This window comes from Gorilla gorilla, chromosome 1 (assembly GCF_029281585.2).
Source record: "Gorilla gorilla gorilla isolate KB3781 chromosome 1, NHGRI_mGorGor1-v2.1_pri, whole genome shotgun sequence".
In the NCBI taxonomy this organism is placed as follows: domain Eukaryota; kingdom Metazoa; phylum Chordata; class Mammalia; order Primates; family Hominidae; genus Gorilla; species Gorilla gorilla.
The window spans coordinates 41,680,663-41,699,034 of record NC_073224.2 but is presented as its reverse complement, the minus strand read 5'-3'; the positions used below and the strand labels follow the sequence as shown (position 1 = coordinate 41,699,034).

The window sequence follows — 18,372 nt, the reverse complement described above, 5'->3', positions numbered from 1 at the left end:
GCAACATGGTACAAAAATATTGTTTCAGGTACTGTCTCCCTGATCTCAGTCTCCTGCCTACTCAAATCCTATTTTAAGGACAACCTCTTTTAAAGGAACTGCCTAGATAAATATCTTACTGTCCTAGAACTGTGTCTTCCTTACTAACTAAACAACCTTGATCTTTTTCCTCTCTCCTTGCCTTTTGGTTTCTTTCTGACTTCTTCTTCTACCTCCTTCTCTTTCATGCTTTCCTTTTTTTAAAAAAAAAAATTAATCTTTTTCTTCCACTCATGCTGAGATGGGGTAGAAGGTGGCCAGAAAGATAGACAAAGATTAATGGTCCCATAAAATATTATTCCATACAGTAATATGGAATCTAGGAAGACTCATGGAAAAACGCACACCAGGGAAATGCCGCTTCAGTGTGCTTGCTTCACATATGTAGTCTGGCTCCTTTAGAGTTGCACAGGGTCTTCATCATGTTTTGTTTTGTTTTCTATACACCACTGTGCTCATTTCATTGAGGCTCAAAGGAAAAAGAATTTCAGTGTTTCAAGTTCAGCCCTTGCCTGATATATAAATCTTCCCTGTAACAAGTCAGCTAATGGTTACTTGCCCTTAGACATTAGACAGGTTTACTCAATAATAGAGGAATAGTTATGTAAACTATGTTAAATGTAGCTACTCAGTGAGATATTGCAGTCCTTAAAAATGATAGCTCTGAAGACTACAAAATGCCTTGGAATATGCTTATGTTATATGAAAAGAGTTTTCAGCAGATTTATTGTTACAACTATTAAAACGTGAATATATGCATGTTGCAAAATACTGTTTTAGGAACCGTGACTGATTTTTTTCTTTAGTATTATTTTTCCAAATGTCCAATAATATGTATATTACTTTTATGATTAAAAAAATCTCCCTAAATGGATATGACCAGGAAAGACAACCCAAATACCCAGCAGTATGCTTCATGGTTTCTGGCCCTTCAATGATATCTGCTCTCAAATCTGTTGTTCCCTGCTTTGGATTTTAAGCTTTTGTTTCTACTAACAGAAAATAAATTTACACTTTCAAAAGAGCAAGAAAAAAGCTGTACACTTCATTAGTCTGTTTAAAAATAGCTTTGACACTCGATTGCATAATCCCCAAATGGAAGGAAATATATCAGAAGGTAAGCAAGATATTTACTTTTAAACGTGCTTCCTTAAAGTCTGGTGCACAGAAACTGCCTTCTGTAGAAAATAATATCCCTTTTAAGTAATAAGAATTAAATTTTATTTTTAAAAAGTCTTCATGAAATAAATATATTTTGACTCATAATTTTTGTAAGAAACATGGCATATTGTTTCTTACAAAATCTTCCTTACAAAATATGCTGGGGGGGAACCTTGAAAATATGCTTATCAGTCTCTAAATGTAGTGTGATTTAAACACTATGTTTTGTATAAAATATGCAAAGTACTACTCCATTTCTTTTCTCCACATGAAATCAAATATATATTTTTATAAAGAAAAAGATTATTGATGCTAGGTTTTGAAAATCTAACATTTGTCAATACTCTATAACATTACATTTAATTGTGGAATGTAACTTTGTGATTTCTGCATTTTATATTTAGACAGATGCCTCTATTTTTCCTAGAAAAAAATAAAACAAGTACCATGTCCATATAACTACAGAATTTCTGAAAAACTAGTTTCATGTAATGAGTCACAAAATTTGATATCAAATCATGGATATATGAATTAACTTCTATAAAATTTAATTATCTTAAATATTAAATAGTATCTCTGGATCTCTCAGATGTATGCAAAAATGGAATACAACTTGAATTTCCAATAAGGATTCAACAATCAGTCTATGTTCTCTCAGAATAACATTCTATGCAATAAAGGGTTTTCCTTTGATAAGTATGTATCCTTCACTGTAGAACTGTAATGAGAGCCTAATCGATTGATATGCTAGTAACAATGTTTTTCCTGTTCATGGAAATTAGCCTTAATTCTGCAGTAATAAATATCACACTGCAGTGAAATTTAGTATGTTATATACACTGTTCATCAAAACACAAGTACTATTCTTTTGCATGCTCATATTTAATTGCCATTTTGCATGCACCAAATGCTCAGATATTGGCAATTTTATATGCTTCAGCCTAGTGTTAGCATTAACTGAGAACTGCTCATGGAGTATTCTTGAAGAGCAATATGCTAGTGTAGTGTGGTTTTCAAGAAGTTGTTTGCTCCCTTGTTCGGTTAATAAGGGTCCTACTGGCACTTGACAGGAATATTATTTTATGCAAGGAACCCAATGACATACTTTAGTTTCCAGAATATCATGAAAGGACAAAGAGGTAAAGAAGATGGGTCTAGTATCCTGCTGCCCCTTAGTGGAACCTAATTTGATATGTAAAATGGCCCAAGAAGCAGCCCAATCATTAAGACTGCCACATGTTACTGACGTTAGAGGAGGAGTGTCTTGTGTAAGTGATGTCCATAAATAACATTCCAGATACATATGTCCAGTAAATTTTAAAAACACTTAGAAAATGGATAATTCAGTGTGGTTCCTCATTGTTTCAAACCTGCCAGTCAAGGTTGCCTAGGCTCCACCAGTGCAGTCTGTGAAATTCTGAGCCTGTAAGAGTAAGGGCCATGTTGAGATACTCTCTGGTTTTAATAGCAGGACCATTCAAAACAGCTCACATCATCTGGAATAAGGTAATCATAGTGTTGACACATAGCCAGAGGTTAAGAATGAGATGCATGAGGAGCCTGTAGCCTTTGGCAACAATACTCACACATGACTGTGTATTATTGATGGGTGATGATTATTTTTGTGCTGCAACCATAAATCGTAATGATACCCACTATTATCTTCCCACAAAGTCTTTTGGCAATGAGAGCATCATTTATTATTTTACTTTCCTCATCCCACATTCTTCAAGTTTTTAAAATTAATCTTGCTTACATGGGTTTAAGTGGTCACATGTCGTGTTGTGGATGTGTGATGGGATTCATTCTCTAAAGACTAGTTTCTTCTCAGGGTAGAAACTGGCTTCCCCCGCAAAGAAATGGTCACAAATAAAAATCTATAATTGCAACTACCAGAAATTTGGCAAGATGATACTTGTTACTGTTTCAGGAGCTGTGTTACTGTATATATATCAGTATAATTATAAGTGGATTTGGCCATTATACAATTTATTGGAAATTATGTCTTTTTTAAAAATGGAGAAAAAGTGGAAAAAATCTTAAATATCCAATTAAAATAAGTTGGCATCGAACCAGTTATACATATATCATTGGTATAAACTAATTAGGTGTTAACCCCTTGTACCTGCAGTTCAGAATTTTCTTTATTACTTAAAAGTGTTCAAATTATTAATGTGATTCTACTTTTAGGAAGATAGGTGTGACAGCATATTTTAATGAAATCCTGATGATAACAGAGGAGGAATTTGTTCAAAACATTCTGTACTGTTTTGATGAACATAAATATCTCAGTATAGGAAAAATAAGTAAAATCAGAACTTCTGGTGCCATTTGTATTTTAAGATCCACAATATAGCCTACTCTGAAAGCAGTACATTCTTCAGCCTTTTCCAAAATTGCTAAATTCCCTATATCTTTTTCTTTAATGAAAACATGGCCATTCTAGTACTTTATAGCACACGAGAGCTGTTCCTTGGAGTTGGACTGACAGAAACATTTTCATGATTGTCAGTCACTTCCTTGAATGCCAAGTCTGTACTAGTCCCATATACTTACAAGTAAGTGTGTTTTATCGTTGTTTGGTGTTAAAGTGAATAAAGCTCCAGAATGCCAGATGGCATTGAGACATCAGCATTTACAATTTACAATTCAAAAATCCACAAATTCACAGTGGAACTTTGTGAACTTTGATTCTAAAGCCACCATTGTCATGGAAATCAAGATTTTCTGTAATTATCTTTATCATGTGTATGAGTATAAGCCTCCTAGAGCTCTATTTCTTAAGTTTAATGCTACACTCTTAAGTGGAACCATGTATTCAACTAATTTTCCTTAGTGTCCATCCTATACTTGTCTATAAACTGAGGAGCAAAATTAAATGTGAATCCAATCAAGATTATCTTTTACTGTTTCTGTGGCAAGTTTTAAGTTTGGAAGCCCTTTCTTATTAATCAGCACTTCAGGTAATCATGTATTAGGATGAAATACATAGGATTCCATCTTCGCTTATCTTAACCTAAACCATTCAACTTATTCATAAGTTGTCAACATGACTTGATTGTACAGAAATGTTGCTTTTAATGAAAAAGTGAAATTTTATTATTTGGTGATTATGTTACTTTAGCCACATAATGTGACACACCCAGAAACAGTTCTCATGAAGGCATTGGAAAAGTACTCTGATGACCTGAACTGATGTTGAAATTTCAGAGATTCTTAGCTCTACGTCAGTGAGTGGGAAAGGACATCCAGTTTCCTGTGGATGTTGACCAAGACACCTCATACAAAAATACAAAATAGACTTACAAGAATATTCTAGAGAAAAGACCTCATGGTAGACTCATTCTCATGGTGATTTGACATACCCTCAGCTCTATCTCAAACCTCTGTTTCAATAATTACAGCTCTGTGATAATGATTTACAACCCACATGTTGCCAGACACTACTGTTTCTGATTATAGTCTTCTTTTGAATTTAAATAATTTGTGGACTTTATCCAAGTGTCTGGGTGATGTTGTAATTCATTATTGATGAGAAAAAGAATAAGCTAAAATCATAGTGCTCGTTATGAAGGCTATATTAAATCAATTGCTATAGTCAATAAAATAATTTTAATTAATGGGGGCGGAGTCTGAAGACTTACCTTATCTTTTCTCATCTACAACACCATGTATGTTTCTTCTTTTCTATTGCTTCCCCATCACCTAGTACCATATACAACTGCTAAATATTTTTGAATAAATGAATGTGTTGAAGAAATGTACGTAAAACCTAAAAATATACTTTTGATGCAAGTATAATCTGTCTAAATTCCCCTTCCCTGATTTTTACTGGAAACATTTAGTTCTTCCTGAGAGTTACAAACCTAGATGACCTTGTGCCTGTGCCTAATTGTTTGTGTGCACGTGAATCTGTGGCATTTCCATGTATATTAACTGTGAAACCATTCCCTCCAGAGTAACTAGATAACAGCATGATTATCACAAGCAACTCTTTCAGATTTATGGAAGCCTTGATATATATTTTTAAGCTATATAGCCTATGAGTTCACTAGATTAGAGTGTATGAACCAATAACTTTATTTGATTTATGCTAAAATCGAACCATTTTATATTTCTTCACTTATTACCTCTGTTCCATCCCCTGTATGTTTATTGCTATCTTAAAATATTTTCCAAAGTTATTTTTTAGTTTTTTAAAGTTTTATGTCTTTTTTTGTTTGCTTGTTGGCATATTTTATTTAATTAAATGCCATTTTCTTGCCAACAGCCAATATATTTAGTGATTAAACACTTAAACCATTGATGACTTTATGTGACAAAAATGAAGAATCTGCTGTCATTATTCTTATTTAACTTAGCTCTGGAAAGACTTCAGTCCAATAAGAGTTGAAAATCAATAATATATAGCTATTAAAAGATGTGGAGATAAAATGCCATTATTTTTAAGCATTGCTTACTTTGGTTTTCCAGGTAAAAGCCGAAATCAAACAAACAAACAAAAATAACAAGTTCAGTACAGAATAGTTGTTTTCAAAATGTGGTCCTCAAGACCCCCTCAGAGGTTTGTTAAGATCCAAGTTACTTTATTTATTTATTTTTTGAGACAGGGTTTTGCTCTGTCGCCCAGGCTGGAGAGCATGATCACAGCTCAGTGTCCCCTTGACTTCCCAGGCTCAAGCAATTCTCCCACCTCAGCCTCCCTAGTAGCTGGGATTATGCCACCAGGCCCAGCTAATTTTTTGTATTTCTTGTAAAGATGGGGTTTCACTGTATTGCCCAGGCTGGTCTCCAACTCCAGAGCTCAAGTAATTCACCTGCCTCAGTCTCCCAAAGTGCTGGGATTAAAGGCAGGAGCCGCCACACTTGGCCAAAGATATTTTCTCTATAGTACTAAGATGTTTTTGTCTTTTCAATATAAAAAATACATAATAATGTGTCTCACTGTTTGAGTTTACAATGAAGTCTGCCAGCAGCTATGTGATGTGCTATTCCAACAGATTGAAAGCAGAAACATATTAAAATACACCTGTTTTCTATTAAGCTAGATATTAAAAGAGATTTATAAAATTGTAAAACTGCTTCTCTTCTCACTATGTATTTTGTTTTAGAGACATAACTATTTATTGTAAAAATAGATCACTTAGGTTAACATATACGGGCTTTCCTGATATTTTTACATGAACATTTTAAAAATCAGAAATTCAAACCAATACAGGAAATGTGAATAGTTATAACTGGCACAAACAGAAGATCTTTGATATCTTCATTAATTTTTGAGACTGTAAACTATTTTAAGATAAAAATTTTGAGAATTGCTGGTGCAGAGGATTGGCAATATATATTTATGTATACAACAGCAATAACCAATTATAATTCAAAGTGGAAAAAAAGTGAAATATTTGGGAATAACCTTATAGATCTATATGGTATATATAATCAGTATAGTATAGGGAACTCAATACATAGAGATTCATACCATCTTCCTTGGTATGAAGTTTGAGTATTATAATAGTGTTTACTTTTTCATTTATAGATTTCATCTATTTCCGAACATTTAACATATGTGAAGTATTCAACATATTTCAATGGAAATGTGTTAAATCTATGAAAATAAAAATTTTTGTAAGATTTAAATTCTAAAGTTTATACAGGAATAAGAGAGCAATAACTACAAAAACATTTAAAAGAAAGATAATGAAGGGAAACCTGCCTTATCTGATACCATAGTTACAACACAGAGTTAGATGAATAGAATTAGCTATCTCAAGCTTCACTGTGTGTTGTGCGTATGTGTGTGTTTATGTATATGCTTCTGTGCATTTAATATTAGATAAAGGAATCATTCATGTTCAGTATTATTCATGATAAGGGTTATATAAATGGAACTATATTTTATCACTTCATTAAAGATAAGTGTCATTAATATTAGAAATATTGCTAAGCATTTGTAAATTGTTGGGGGGCAGTTGTAAATTGAAACAACCTTCTAAGATACTTATTTGCTACTATACATCAAATGCTTTAAAACATTCATAATCCTTTTTTTTTTTTTTTTTTTTTTTGAAATGGAGTCTCACTCTGTCGCCCAGGCTGGAGTGCAGTGGCACAATCTCGGCTCACTGCAAGCTCCGTCTCCAGGTTCACACCATTCTCCTGCCTCTGCCTCCCGAGTAGCTGGGACTACAGGCACCCACCACCACGCTCGGCTAGTTTTTTGTATTTTTAGTAGAGACTGGGTTTCACCGCGTTAGCCAGGATGGTCTCGATCTGCTGACCTCGTGATCCGCCCGCCTCGGCCTTCCAAAGTGCTGGGATTACAGGCGTGAGCCACTGTGCCCCACCGAAAACATTCATAATCTTTAATGTGACAGTTTTATTCCTAGCAATCTCTCCTGGGGAAATGTTCAGAAATAGGAAAATATTTATACATAAATATGTTCACAACAGCACATTTTATATTAATTCAAATTTTAGAACAACATATATATCTACATGTTGGGCAATGATTAAATAAATATGGTAATGACAAAAAAACCCTGCATGTGGAATAGTATTAACTAAGAGTAGAGAATACAAATATGTAAAAGAGGATATAAAACTGCCAGGGGTAGATATTGTAATACATTAAAAGTGGTTATCTCTGGATTCTGGAATTATGGGTACTTTTTATTATCTTCTTTATGCCTTTTTTTATTTTCCTATTTTTTTTACAAAGATCATATATCACTGTTAAAGTAAATAAAAACAATGCAATTTAATTTACACAGAACTATTGATATTTTAATTAATAGATTAAGACAAATCAGACATATTTCATAACGGTCAGTTCTGAAATGAGATTTTGTATTACATTTCAGCTATGGGTTACCCGTTCTTTTTCATGTGCCTGTGACTTACTTGAGTAGTACCCCATTTTCAGAGTGTACTTATTGTCCATTTGCCAGCAAACTGTGTAACCTTAAACCAACCACTGTTCTTCTCTTGGCCTTTAATTTCCTTATCAAATGATGTTTCTTCCAATTCTATAATATGAAAATTAAGCAGTAAAGATCTCCAAAGCTATATTTCCAACTGAAACATCATCCCCTATAATCTATCTCTCTTCTACTGTACATTTTGTCCTAACATATTGTCTTATCTTTTGTGCTTCTCCTTCTCCAACCCCCACCTCCCAACATGGGATGATTGAAGAAGGGATTATAATGTCATATTTCTGTCTTTCTCTTAGTACTACTCAACATTCTCAGCAATAGATCTTAGTGGTCTCTATGTAATATTGCTGGCAGATTGTCATCTACAGAGCTTTGGTGATTCTCATTGTCATAGAATTTATTAAAATCTGTAGAAATTCTAAGAGTCTAGATCTACATGGACTGCCTTAAGCTTGAAAGTGAAGTCCTGTTGCCTTTTCCTTTTCATCTTAAGTTGTTTTGCTAGCTCTTTTTGATATAGGCTTGGTACAGTTATAGCCAACCCAGACTTGGATCATATATTTAACATTTGAAATGAGCAGCACTTTGGAAATACTTTCTTTTTGATGAAGCTATTATATATTATTGTAACTATAGTTTGCAACCTGCTATTTTTACGCTGTGGTGGTTACTGGAGGACATTGTTAAATTTAGTTGTTAATTCAAATAAGTTATTAAATATGTTAATGGATGACAATATGAATGCATGTTGGTGCATTATTATAACCTTCATGCCAATCAATTCACTTGATATCACATGTCAGTTTCTTATAACTTAACTGTTATTAAATTCTCCAGTATAAAGTTTTAAGCTATATTATACATTTTAAATGGAAGAGCAAAATGTTAGAGTTGATTCTTTTTGTCAAATAAGTCATTTCTGGGGTGGAATATATGCTGTTTGATGCCTCTGTGTGATTCATGTGTACTGATAAATTTTTTTTTAAACTTGCAGCAAATAGTGGCAGCAATAAATGCAGGGATTATACCGTTAGGAAACACCTCCAATCAAATCAGTCACTGGGATTTGGGAAGTTCCTTCTTCTTTGCTGGCACTGTTATTACAACCATAGGTAGGAGACAACTTATTTTTGTTTTTTGTTTTGATACCGTTTGTGAGCTAAAATCCATTTGTTTGAATTTTTTGTATAGTTGGGCAAAATGATCTACTTAAGGTAGAAAAACTAGATTATAGTAAATTGATTTTGAAAAGGGGATTTAAAGATTTAAACAAAGGAATAATGGAAATGAATTAGTTGTTATTTTAGAATACTGAGTTGACTTTAAAATACATGTGAAACAGAAGCAATGCAGTCAGTCGTTTGACTAATGGTAGTAATGTCAAGAAACAGCTTAAAATGATTATTTCTTTAGACAATTAGTTTTTAATTTTCCTGAATTTTTGATATTTTTTGTGTAGCAATTTTGACATTCTTTTCATGGAAGTTCTTACGTGATATCACCTTTTCGAATTTGTAAATTTTAACTCCACATTTTAACAGATTGTGCCTGTTATACGGTCATTTATGATGATTACTTCAGGGCTTTTTTTTATACATTATATTTTGCCCGTAGCACATATATAAAAATTTAACACTGAAATGTGAGGATTATAAAAAGTATGAAAGTTTAGACCCCTGATGTTTTACCTTTTAATCGCATTGTTTGTTATAATGTTGAAAGGGTTGCATAATGGAACGTGGTCTGTTTTTTCAACTCACTGACACATATGTTTGGCATCTTCTAAAGCGGCAGAATGGGTACATGTAGATGTCCTCTCTCTGCTAGTTTGTCATTCAGTGCCCAAAAGCTATTCAGGAAACCTAAACACAGCCCCCACAGTGAAAGCTATGTTTGTGAATGAGAACACTTGGACACAGGAAGGGGAACATCACACACCGGGGCCTGTTGTGGGGTGGGGAGATGGGGGAGGGATAGCATTAGGAGATACACCTAATGTAAATGATGAGTCAATGGGTGCAGCACACCAACATGGCACATGTATACATATGTAACAAACCTGCACGTTGTGCACATGTACCCTAGAACTTGAAGTATAATAAATATATATATATATATATAAAATAAAATTTGAAAAAAAAAGAAAGCCATGTTTGTCATTCTGTGAGACTTGGGAAGGGTAATAGCTGCCTTGTTCATGGAAAGAGATGCATTTAAAGCATATTTTTTAAGAAAGAGAAGGAAATGGGCTCATCATAGTTATGAAGGAATTTCAGATGTGAGAAAATATATGTAAAAAAGGGAGTCTTTTCTTTCCACATACCTTTGTGAAGAGATTTTCATCTCATGGGACTAATTTCAGATTATGGGATAAATTGAAATCCTAAAAGTTTTAATCTTATTTTTTGATGTCATTCATAAATTATGACATGTATAACATTTTCATATCAGTAGATTATATCAAAGTACTAAATAGGAGAACATGGAAAATTTATGGATGAACTCTGACTTAAAAGTTTTCCTTTTACAGGTATTTCTACTGTTCTATTGTTATGAGTCCACTATAGTGCCTCTTTGCGCTGGATCACATACCAGCAAAATACATACTTTAGCGTGCTGATTTTTTGCCTTTTTTAAGAGGTCAAGAAACTATGTTTACTCTTACATTTCCATCAGCTAGGTCAAAAGTTGTGTGGCTGTGAAAATCTGGAAGAAAGGCAACCTTGATTTCTAACCATAATAACAGGTTGAGTTTGGGGCTTAGACATCTTGGCCATTTCTACTATGGAAATAACTATTTATTGTGTAAACTACTTAGAGTCTAGAAGAAAAAAAGCTTACAGACTGAGTGAGAATGGTTTGTTTCTGCCAATGAAAATTCAAAAGTCTAAGTTATAACTCATCATGACCACCACTAAATTATTTTGCAGGAGACTCAGTCATTATACAGACTTACTGTTGCCCTGTGTGTTTATAAACAGTCTCATTTTTTGAATCCCCAAATACAGTAAGTTTTGCAGACATACACTTCAACACATGAAAAAATATAAGCCATTATTACCAGCCTTACTCCAAATTATAGCCATTAAGCACAGTAGCTGATCATTTAGGCCCTTTAGGTAGCTGCCTGACAGCCCAGATCTCCTATGGTTCTATCTCAGGCTTTAGTCTTCAGTGGATTAAGTCATTCTGAGTGACCCACATGAGGACTTTTTACTGCATGGTCTTTTACTCTTGAGGTCAACACCACGTCCTCTAATCTTGGACTAGGTTATGGTGGTCTTGGGCAAGGGAAAAAATTTGGCCTCTTTCCTAAGTGTGCATTTGACATTAAAGTCATTATTCCATAAAATTCAAAGTATAATTAATAATATTGCTAATGATAATAATTGTGTGAACTTTGAAGTCATTTTTAGCAATCATAGAAATTATGACCTTTAGCAATAGCTGCGTTGCATAAGACATTTTAAAATGACATTAGAAGTTGGGAGGGTTTTGGAAAATAAATTGCAGTGGCTTTTATAGGGTTCCTGGTACAGGCAGTGCTTCACGGAGCTGAGTTGGCCACAGTTGTCCAAGGTTTTTGTGTTCAATTTCATCAGTTTTTCTAAGAAGCAGACATGATCCTTACTATTCCTTGGAAATATGCCCAAGGAAGTTATACAAAATAAAATATTAAAATTTAAGACCAAAGTTTAGAATTCTCTTCATATATCTAAACATCCTTTCCAAAGTTATACCCTTCCAAATTCTTCACAAATTCTATTCCATAGTTGCACAGACTGAAATCCATTCTTGACCATTCCTTTTCTCTCATATGCCACTTCCATTCCATATACCAGTCCTGTTGGCTTTGCCTTTAAATTATATACATACTTTAACCACTGCTCCACATTCAAATTGCCACCATTTTTGTCCAAAGCAGCATCATCGCATGCCAGCAGCATTGCAGAAACCTTCTGTTCAGAACTCTGCTGTGGTTTCCAACTCAGTCAGAGCAAAAGCCATAGTCCCTTGCTGATTTTTCGTAGTAAAATGCAAGCTCTATGAAGTTAGGGATTTTTAATTATTTGGATCTTATCTGTATCTCCAAATGCCTGATACATATTGGGTGCATAATAATTATTTTTGAAACTAAAAACAAATAGGCATTTTATATGGTCTGAATTATGACTTATTGGAAATTACATAACACCATATTGATACCTGTGAGGCTAAATTATTAGCCCTTTCAACAGATTTCATTGCCAGTTTGTTTGTCTATTTATTAATTCAACAAATAATAAAACACTATCACTCTGTTGCTGTAAAGATAAAAAATAAATTCCTTGACTTTAAGTTGTACATAGATCAGTCAGGGAGAAGTGTGAGTAAATACACATTTACAATACAGTGTGCCAAGAGTTGTGAGTTAAGAGCATTTAATGGGAACATATTGGTGCAACACTTTACATAGATATTGGGTGGGTAGATATTGAGTGAGAAAGAGTTGAGGGATGCTTCCTTTTCCTTAGTAGGCATTGTCCCAGTTGACTGGAAAGAATTAGGAATTTGCTGGGTGAAGAAAGTTGGAAAGGGAGGCTTGCAGGCATCGGGAGCTCATGTGGAAAAGATCAGAGGTAAAAGACAGTGTGGTCTGTTTGGCTATTGCCATTTATCTAGAATGGCTGCTGGGAGTTGATGGGATTCATCCTCAGAATCATTTTAATCAGTAAGTCAATGTAAGAAGCTCCTGCTGGATCTGTGCTACTTCTGCTGCTGCCAGGAGTACAAAGGAAGTAAGGACGTAGTCCCTGCTTGCAATCTCATTTGGGAGACAACATTTCCACATATGAAATGACTGAAGCATAACAAAAATAAGTCTTGGATAATCAAATGTAACACAGAGCAGGGGTTTCAGTGCTATGAGAATTGAGAAAAAGGGAAGAATACACGGGCTGGAATTGAAAGGAAAGGCTTAAGTGGGGAAGTTGGATTTGAACTGTGCCTTGAAGAAAATGTTTTGATTTAGACTGAGGAAGGGGAAAAAGCCTCCCAGTCTGTGGCATGACTAAGCAAAAATCCAAAAAGAGAAGTTAGCTGGATTTGTTTTGGTGATAGAAAGGTAAGTGTTAGAGTAGACTTGTTTAAAGGAATTGTTTAAAGAAGTAGTGGGAAGTAATGTTGACTGCTTTAGATGAAAAGAATGCATTGAAAATAATCCCATTTTTGAGGATCTACTACAATAAGATGGAACATGGATTTTTAATAAAAGTGAAGTAAAAGTTTAAAAGTGACATTTGTCAGGAAGAGGATTAGCGAATACTGACAGTTTGTCTGAGAGAGCAGTTAGGAGGCATTGCAGTGATCCAGGGAAGGAGGGATGTATTGACAGGGATGATTGGAGTTGGTGTGGAAGGACAGGAGTAACCACAAAATGTCGAAATAATCAGATATAAGAATCAGTAGGCCTTGGTGACTAATAGAATGAAGAGACAAGAGTCAAAATATTGAAAGTGAAGTGAATATTTAGGCAGCAGTCTTGTAACTCATGGACAGTGCTAGTTGATTTTTTTTGTGAGAAAGGAGTAAAAATATGGCCAAGATTTTATATGTTGTATTATTTTAGGAAGATTCATTTTAGTCATTCCCTTCTCCCCCTACACCCATTTTTTGTTTGTTTGTTTGTTTCTTCTTGAATTCAGCAAGACTAGAAATATTGGGGTTGAAGAAACCAATGATCAATCAGTACATTAAAAACAAGAGCATGAATGATTGCAATAAATGTAGCAAAAGAAACTCATGATAGAGAGTAGATGATGGAGCCGGAGCAGGGAGTGGGAGGTGTTCTAAAGAGGCTGATTCAAGAACTCTCTGAGGAGGTGACATTTAAGCTGAACCCTGAATGATGAAAATAAATCAGCTATGTAAAGAAAAGTGGAAAGATTAATGAAGGCAAAGGGCACAACAATGCAAAGATCTGGGTGGGACAGATTTTGGCATGTTCAAAGAATACAGATGAGGCAGTGCCTGGGGGACTGGAGGAAGGGGAGCAGGAGAAAGAAGTGAGGTTAGAGAGATAAGAAGCAGCAAGATCATGTAGGACTCTATAGGTCATGGTAACATGCTAAATTCAGTAGGCAGCCACTGAAAGATTTAAGCAAAAGACAAACAAGCATGATGTGATGCTGGCTGTCATTCAGAAGGCAAAAGCTGAAGCAGAAGACCAGTGAAAAATGTGGTATAATACAAAAATATATTTGGTCTTTGACCCAGGTTCTTGGCCCAGAGCTCCTAGAAACCTTGGGATTTTCTGAGTGATGGGAATGTCTTCTGTTATTCAAAACAAGCCTCTTTCAACCATGTCTGAGTTTATGCTAATGAGGTGACTACTGGTGGGCTGCTAGATAGCTTCAAGATGGGGGCTAATAGCCAGAGAAACCAACCATGTGATTATCAGATTGGAACTTTCAGCCTCACTCCCAGCACTCTGGGGAGGGAAGAATGGCCAGAGGTTGAGTTTAATCACCAATGGCCAATTATTTAATCGTCAGGCCTACTTAATGAAAGCTCCATAAAATCCCCTAAATGATGGAGTTCAGAGAGCTTCTGGGTTGGTGAATACTGGTGGTGGGAGGGTAGTATGGCGGGGGAAGCTGTGGAACATAGAAGCTCCGTACCCCCTACTTCTACGCATACCCAAATACATCTCTTCCATTTGGCCGTTCCTAAATTATATCCTTTATGATAGACAGCATTAGTAAGGAAAATGCTTTCCAGAGTTCTGTGAATCTTTCTAGGGAGTTAACCAATCTGAGGAGAGGTCCTAGGAACCCCTGAATTTGCAGCTGGCCAGGCAGAAATGTGAGCAGCACAGCATGCCATTTGCTACTGGTGTCTGACCTGGAAGCTGTCCTGTGGACTGAGCTCTTAATCTGTAGGTCTGGACTCCTATAGAATTGAATTGAATTGTTGTTGTTAGAGAATCAGAGAACTGGGTGGAGGAAACATCTCACAAACATGTTAATCTATTAATCCATATGGGAAAAGATGTTGACTTGAAGTAAGGAGGTAGCAGTGAGGAGGGTGAAAGGTGGACAGATATGTGGTCTTAAAAAAAGTTTACAGATGGAGATATACTCCTCTCAGAATAATGCTTTAGAGGGCTTAGCATTTAATTTTTAAGTTTTTTTTATTTTTAACCTTTTTTTAAAGCTTATCAGTTAAACTATGGGAAAGGCAGTTGGCAAAAATGACGTATGGACAACTGTATTCTATTTCAAGACCAATTTAAAGATTAGAATAAAATGTGAGAAGATTTTATTACTTGGAAGCATTAAAATTATAATTTTAATAATTATATAAATATGATATCAATTTATTATATATTACATATTAATTATATTGATATAGTAATATGTAATTAGTATATTTATATTTTATATACTTATATTATTATGTATTATATTCATATATTATTTTATATAAAAATATGTTGATATTAATGTATGCAAATTATTAATATATAAAATTATATTAATTATAATTATATATTAATCTAGTTATATGTTAATGTAATTTAATATAATTATATTTAAAATAATAAAATATTCTCCAGTGGAAAGTAAACTGCAATGTCAGGGTTAGGAGTTGCCTACATTTATCACTCAATTATTATATCTGAGTGTCAGAATGCAAATAACAAGAAGGCCACTATGGTCTACAGTGACTTTAAGATACCAAAGCATTTCTCTTCAGTCTTAATGAAAAACTTAATTTTTCCTTAGAGCAACATTTCTCATATTTTCAAATGACTCTTATTTTCTATCACCGGAGTGTAGAGATTGAATTTGGCTAAACAGTTTCTGTGATTTTTTGTTTGTATTTTTGTTTCTATATTTTGAACCTGCCACTGGGGCTTTCAGTTGGCTTTTACCTAGATTGAATTGCTAAAGCTATTATGATAACAATCACAGACTTACTGCAAACTTGTATTTTTCCAGTTTGGTATAATGCTTAAGTAATTACGAAAACAAAACAAAACAAAAAAACACCAGGAAGAAAATTAAAAGTTTGCAGTAATTTTAACAAGCAATTCCAGATAAAAAGGAGTCACTTTTGGAAATACAGAAAGTATATTGAACACCGCAAAGCCTATGCTTGTTTTCAGCAGGGAGTCTAATACCTTTCTTTCTGTTGGATGTGGGACAAAACTATAACTTGAAAGGATGAGGAAAAATTGTGTTTTCTGTTCAACTTTATGACCACAGAAGCCACTGCCTGAACTTGGAAATGAATGGACCTGAAGCAGTGGTGTGGAATTTGTCAGTAAGCCTTTTCCCAAAGGATGCCGTCATTGTAGCTCTGCCTGTTGGGTGCTAACTTATTAACTTAGTACACTCATAACTCTGTGGCATTTCACTAGTCTCTTGCATGTTCTCAGAGAATTGTGTATTGGATTTTGGGAGTCCATTGAGGTTCTCTCAGGCAGCTTAAAAGACAATGAATTTTGCAAGGTGACTTCCAGTTCCTACTCTACAATCTCATTGCATTTTTCTTTATGCAAGCTCGTGAAAGTAGATGATTATTTTTCCAAAATATGTACTTTCAGTATTGTGTATTTGAAATACAAAAATTGAAATTAAATTTGGGTCTTTTATTTTGTGTTATTTATCCCATCTACTTAAATTAATGAAAACAAAACCCATATCGGGATATTATTAATAACGTTTGCTCCTGCCACTCAAAAATCTTCATGTAGGCTTATTTATTTTCTAAGTTAAAATGTGTTTCTCAGAGAAAATTTCTTATGAATGATAGCTAAGTTGGCAGAGTGAAAAAGTATATTTGATAGGGAATAAAGCTGAATTACTACATAAATAGTATTGTAGACTCCAAAGCAATAATGAAATAGATTAGTCATCTCTTCTCATTGCCTATGTATGTTACATCAGGCAAGAAGAGCACCTAGTACCCAGAATCCTGTGCTAGCTGTAAAGGGATTTGAGAACATTGGGATATAATCTTCCCAGAAGTTAGGCATAATTTGTTTTGTTTTGGGTTTTTTTGTTTGTTTTTGGTAACAGGAGAAAACATAACAATATATTATAGATCTAACAGAAGCTTCAGCAAGAGAAAGTTTGCACATTGGGTACCAGCATCATAGTTGCCCATATCTCTAGTGTAATTCAAGTCAGGAATTGCTTGTATTCTGAAACAAAACACACTTTCACCCATTACTGAATAATTTTGAAAAGTTTTCAATAGCATATTTTAATCGTCTGAAAAGCAATCACTGTTAAATGTTGTGATCTTGAAATTATCCAAAAATTGGAAGCAAGGAATAGTCATGAAGTTCATGCCCTGAATAAAGACAGAACCTATTTTTTCTTGTCATCCCCCCTTCCTAACTTCTGAAATGCAGAGCTGTTCATTCTAGATTATAGATTTTGCAGAGCATCTGACTGACCACCAGACATCCAAGTATTGCTCTGAATGTGATTAAAACTAGGTGTGATGATTATCAGAAACTTTTTTTCTATGTGTCTCGGGTGTTTTGTTTGATAAGAAAGGAATGTGACAATGTTTGTTCAGGCCTGTCTACTTTCAGCTGGTAATTAAGCTGCATGTTTGTTTTCTTCCTAATTCTTTTTTTTTTTAATTTTAGACTTGTGCAATCTTACTTACTCTTGGAAAATTGGCATTGTTATTTATGTGGTAGGGTGCATATTGCATGATGTTTACAAAAAAAGTACCTGTGCCAAATGAAGTTCATGTTTAACTATTGTGGTTTATGTGTACCTAAAGTACAATGCTGACGTGACTTATTCCAAATGGAAAGGAATTCCATACAGCCAACTCTTGGTTCTAACAGAGCATTGGGAGGACTAGTGATGATATGAACTACTGAAACCCACAGGTTATCCAAAAATGCACATTAATTGCTAATCTTAAATTTCTTCCCCTTCCAACTTTAATTTTAAAGCAAAAACAACAAACAAGAGGCCAAGTTTGGTTGGTGTCTCCTACCTCTCCCCTTTAGGCATAAATATCCCTTATTAAAGATGTTAACAAAGAGTGAAATTGCCAAAGCCAAGCAGCTAGAGAAGAAAAAATGAAAGTAAGGGTGTAAAAGAAAAAAAAAAATTCTCCCACTGTGTTCTTACGACTTGACACAGGGCATTTCTGACACCAGATGTGTGGGATTTTTCTGCAGTTCTCCACTGGACACCAGCTGGGTTTCCTCTACTTCAATTCA

At 34.4% G+C, this 18,372-nt stretch overlaps 1 protein-coding gene across 5 annotated transcripts in view; it reads left to right on the top strand.

The window, feature by feature from the left end:
* The window catches only part of KCNK2 (potassium two pore domain channel subfamily K member 2), a 200,641-nt gene that overhangs the window by 79,719 nt on the left and 102,550 nt on the right, over nt 1-18,372 (top strand). For all 5 annotated transcript variants that reach the window (XM_055379003.2, XM_063708610.1, XM_063708612.1 and 2 more), the window contains one exon: nt 9,130-9,247. In XM_055379003.2, coding sequence (XP_055234978.1) covers nt 9,130-9,247 — 118 coding nt within the window. The remainder of the gene's footprint in view (nt 1-9,129; nt 9,248-18,372) is intronic.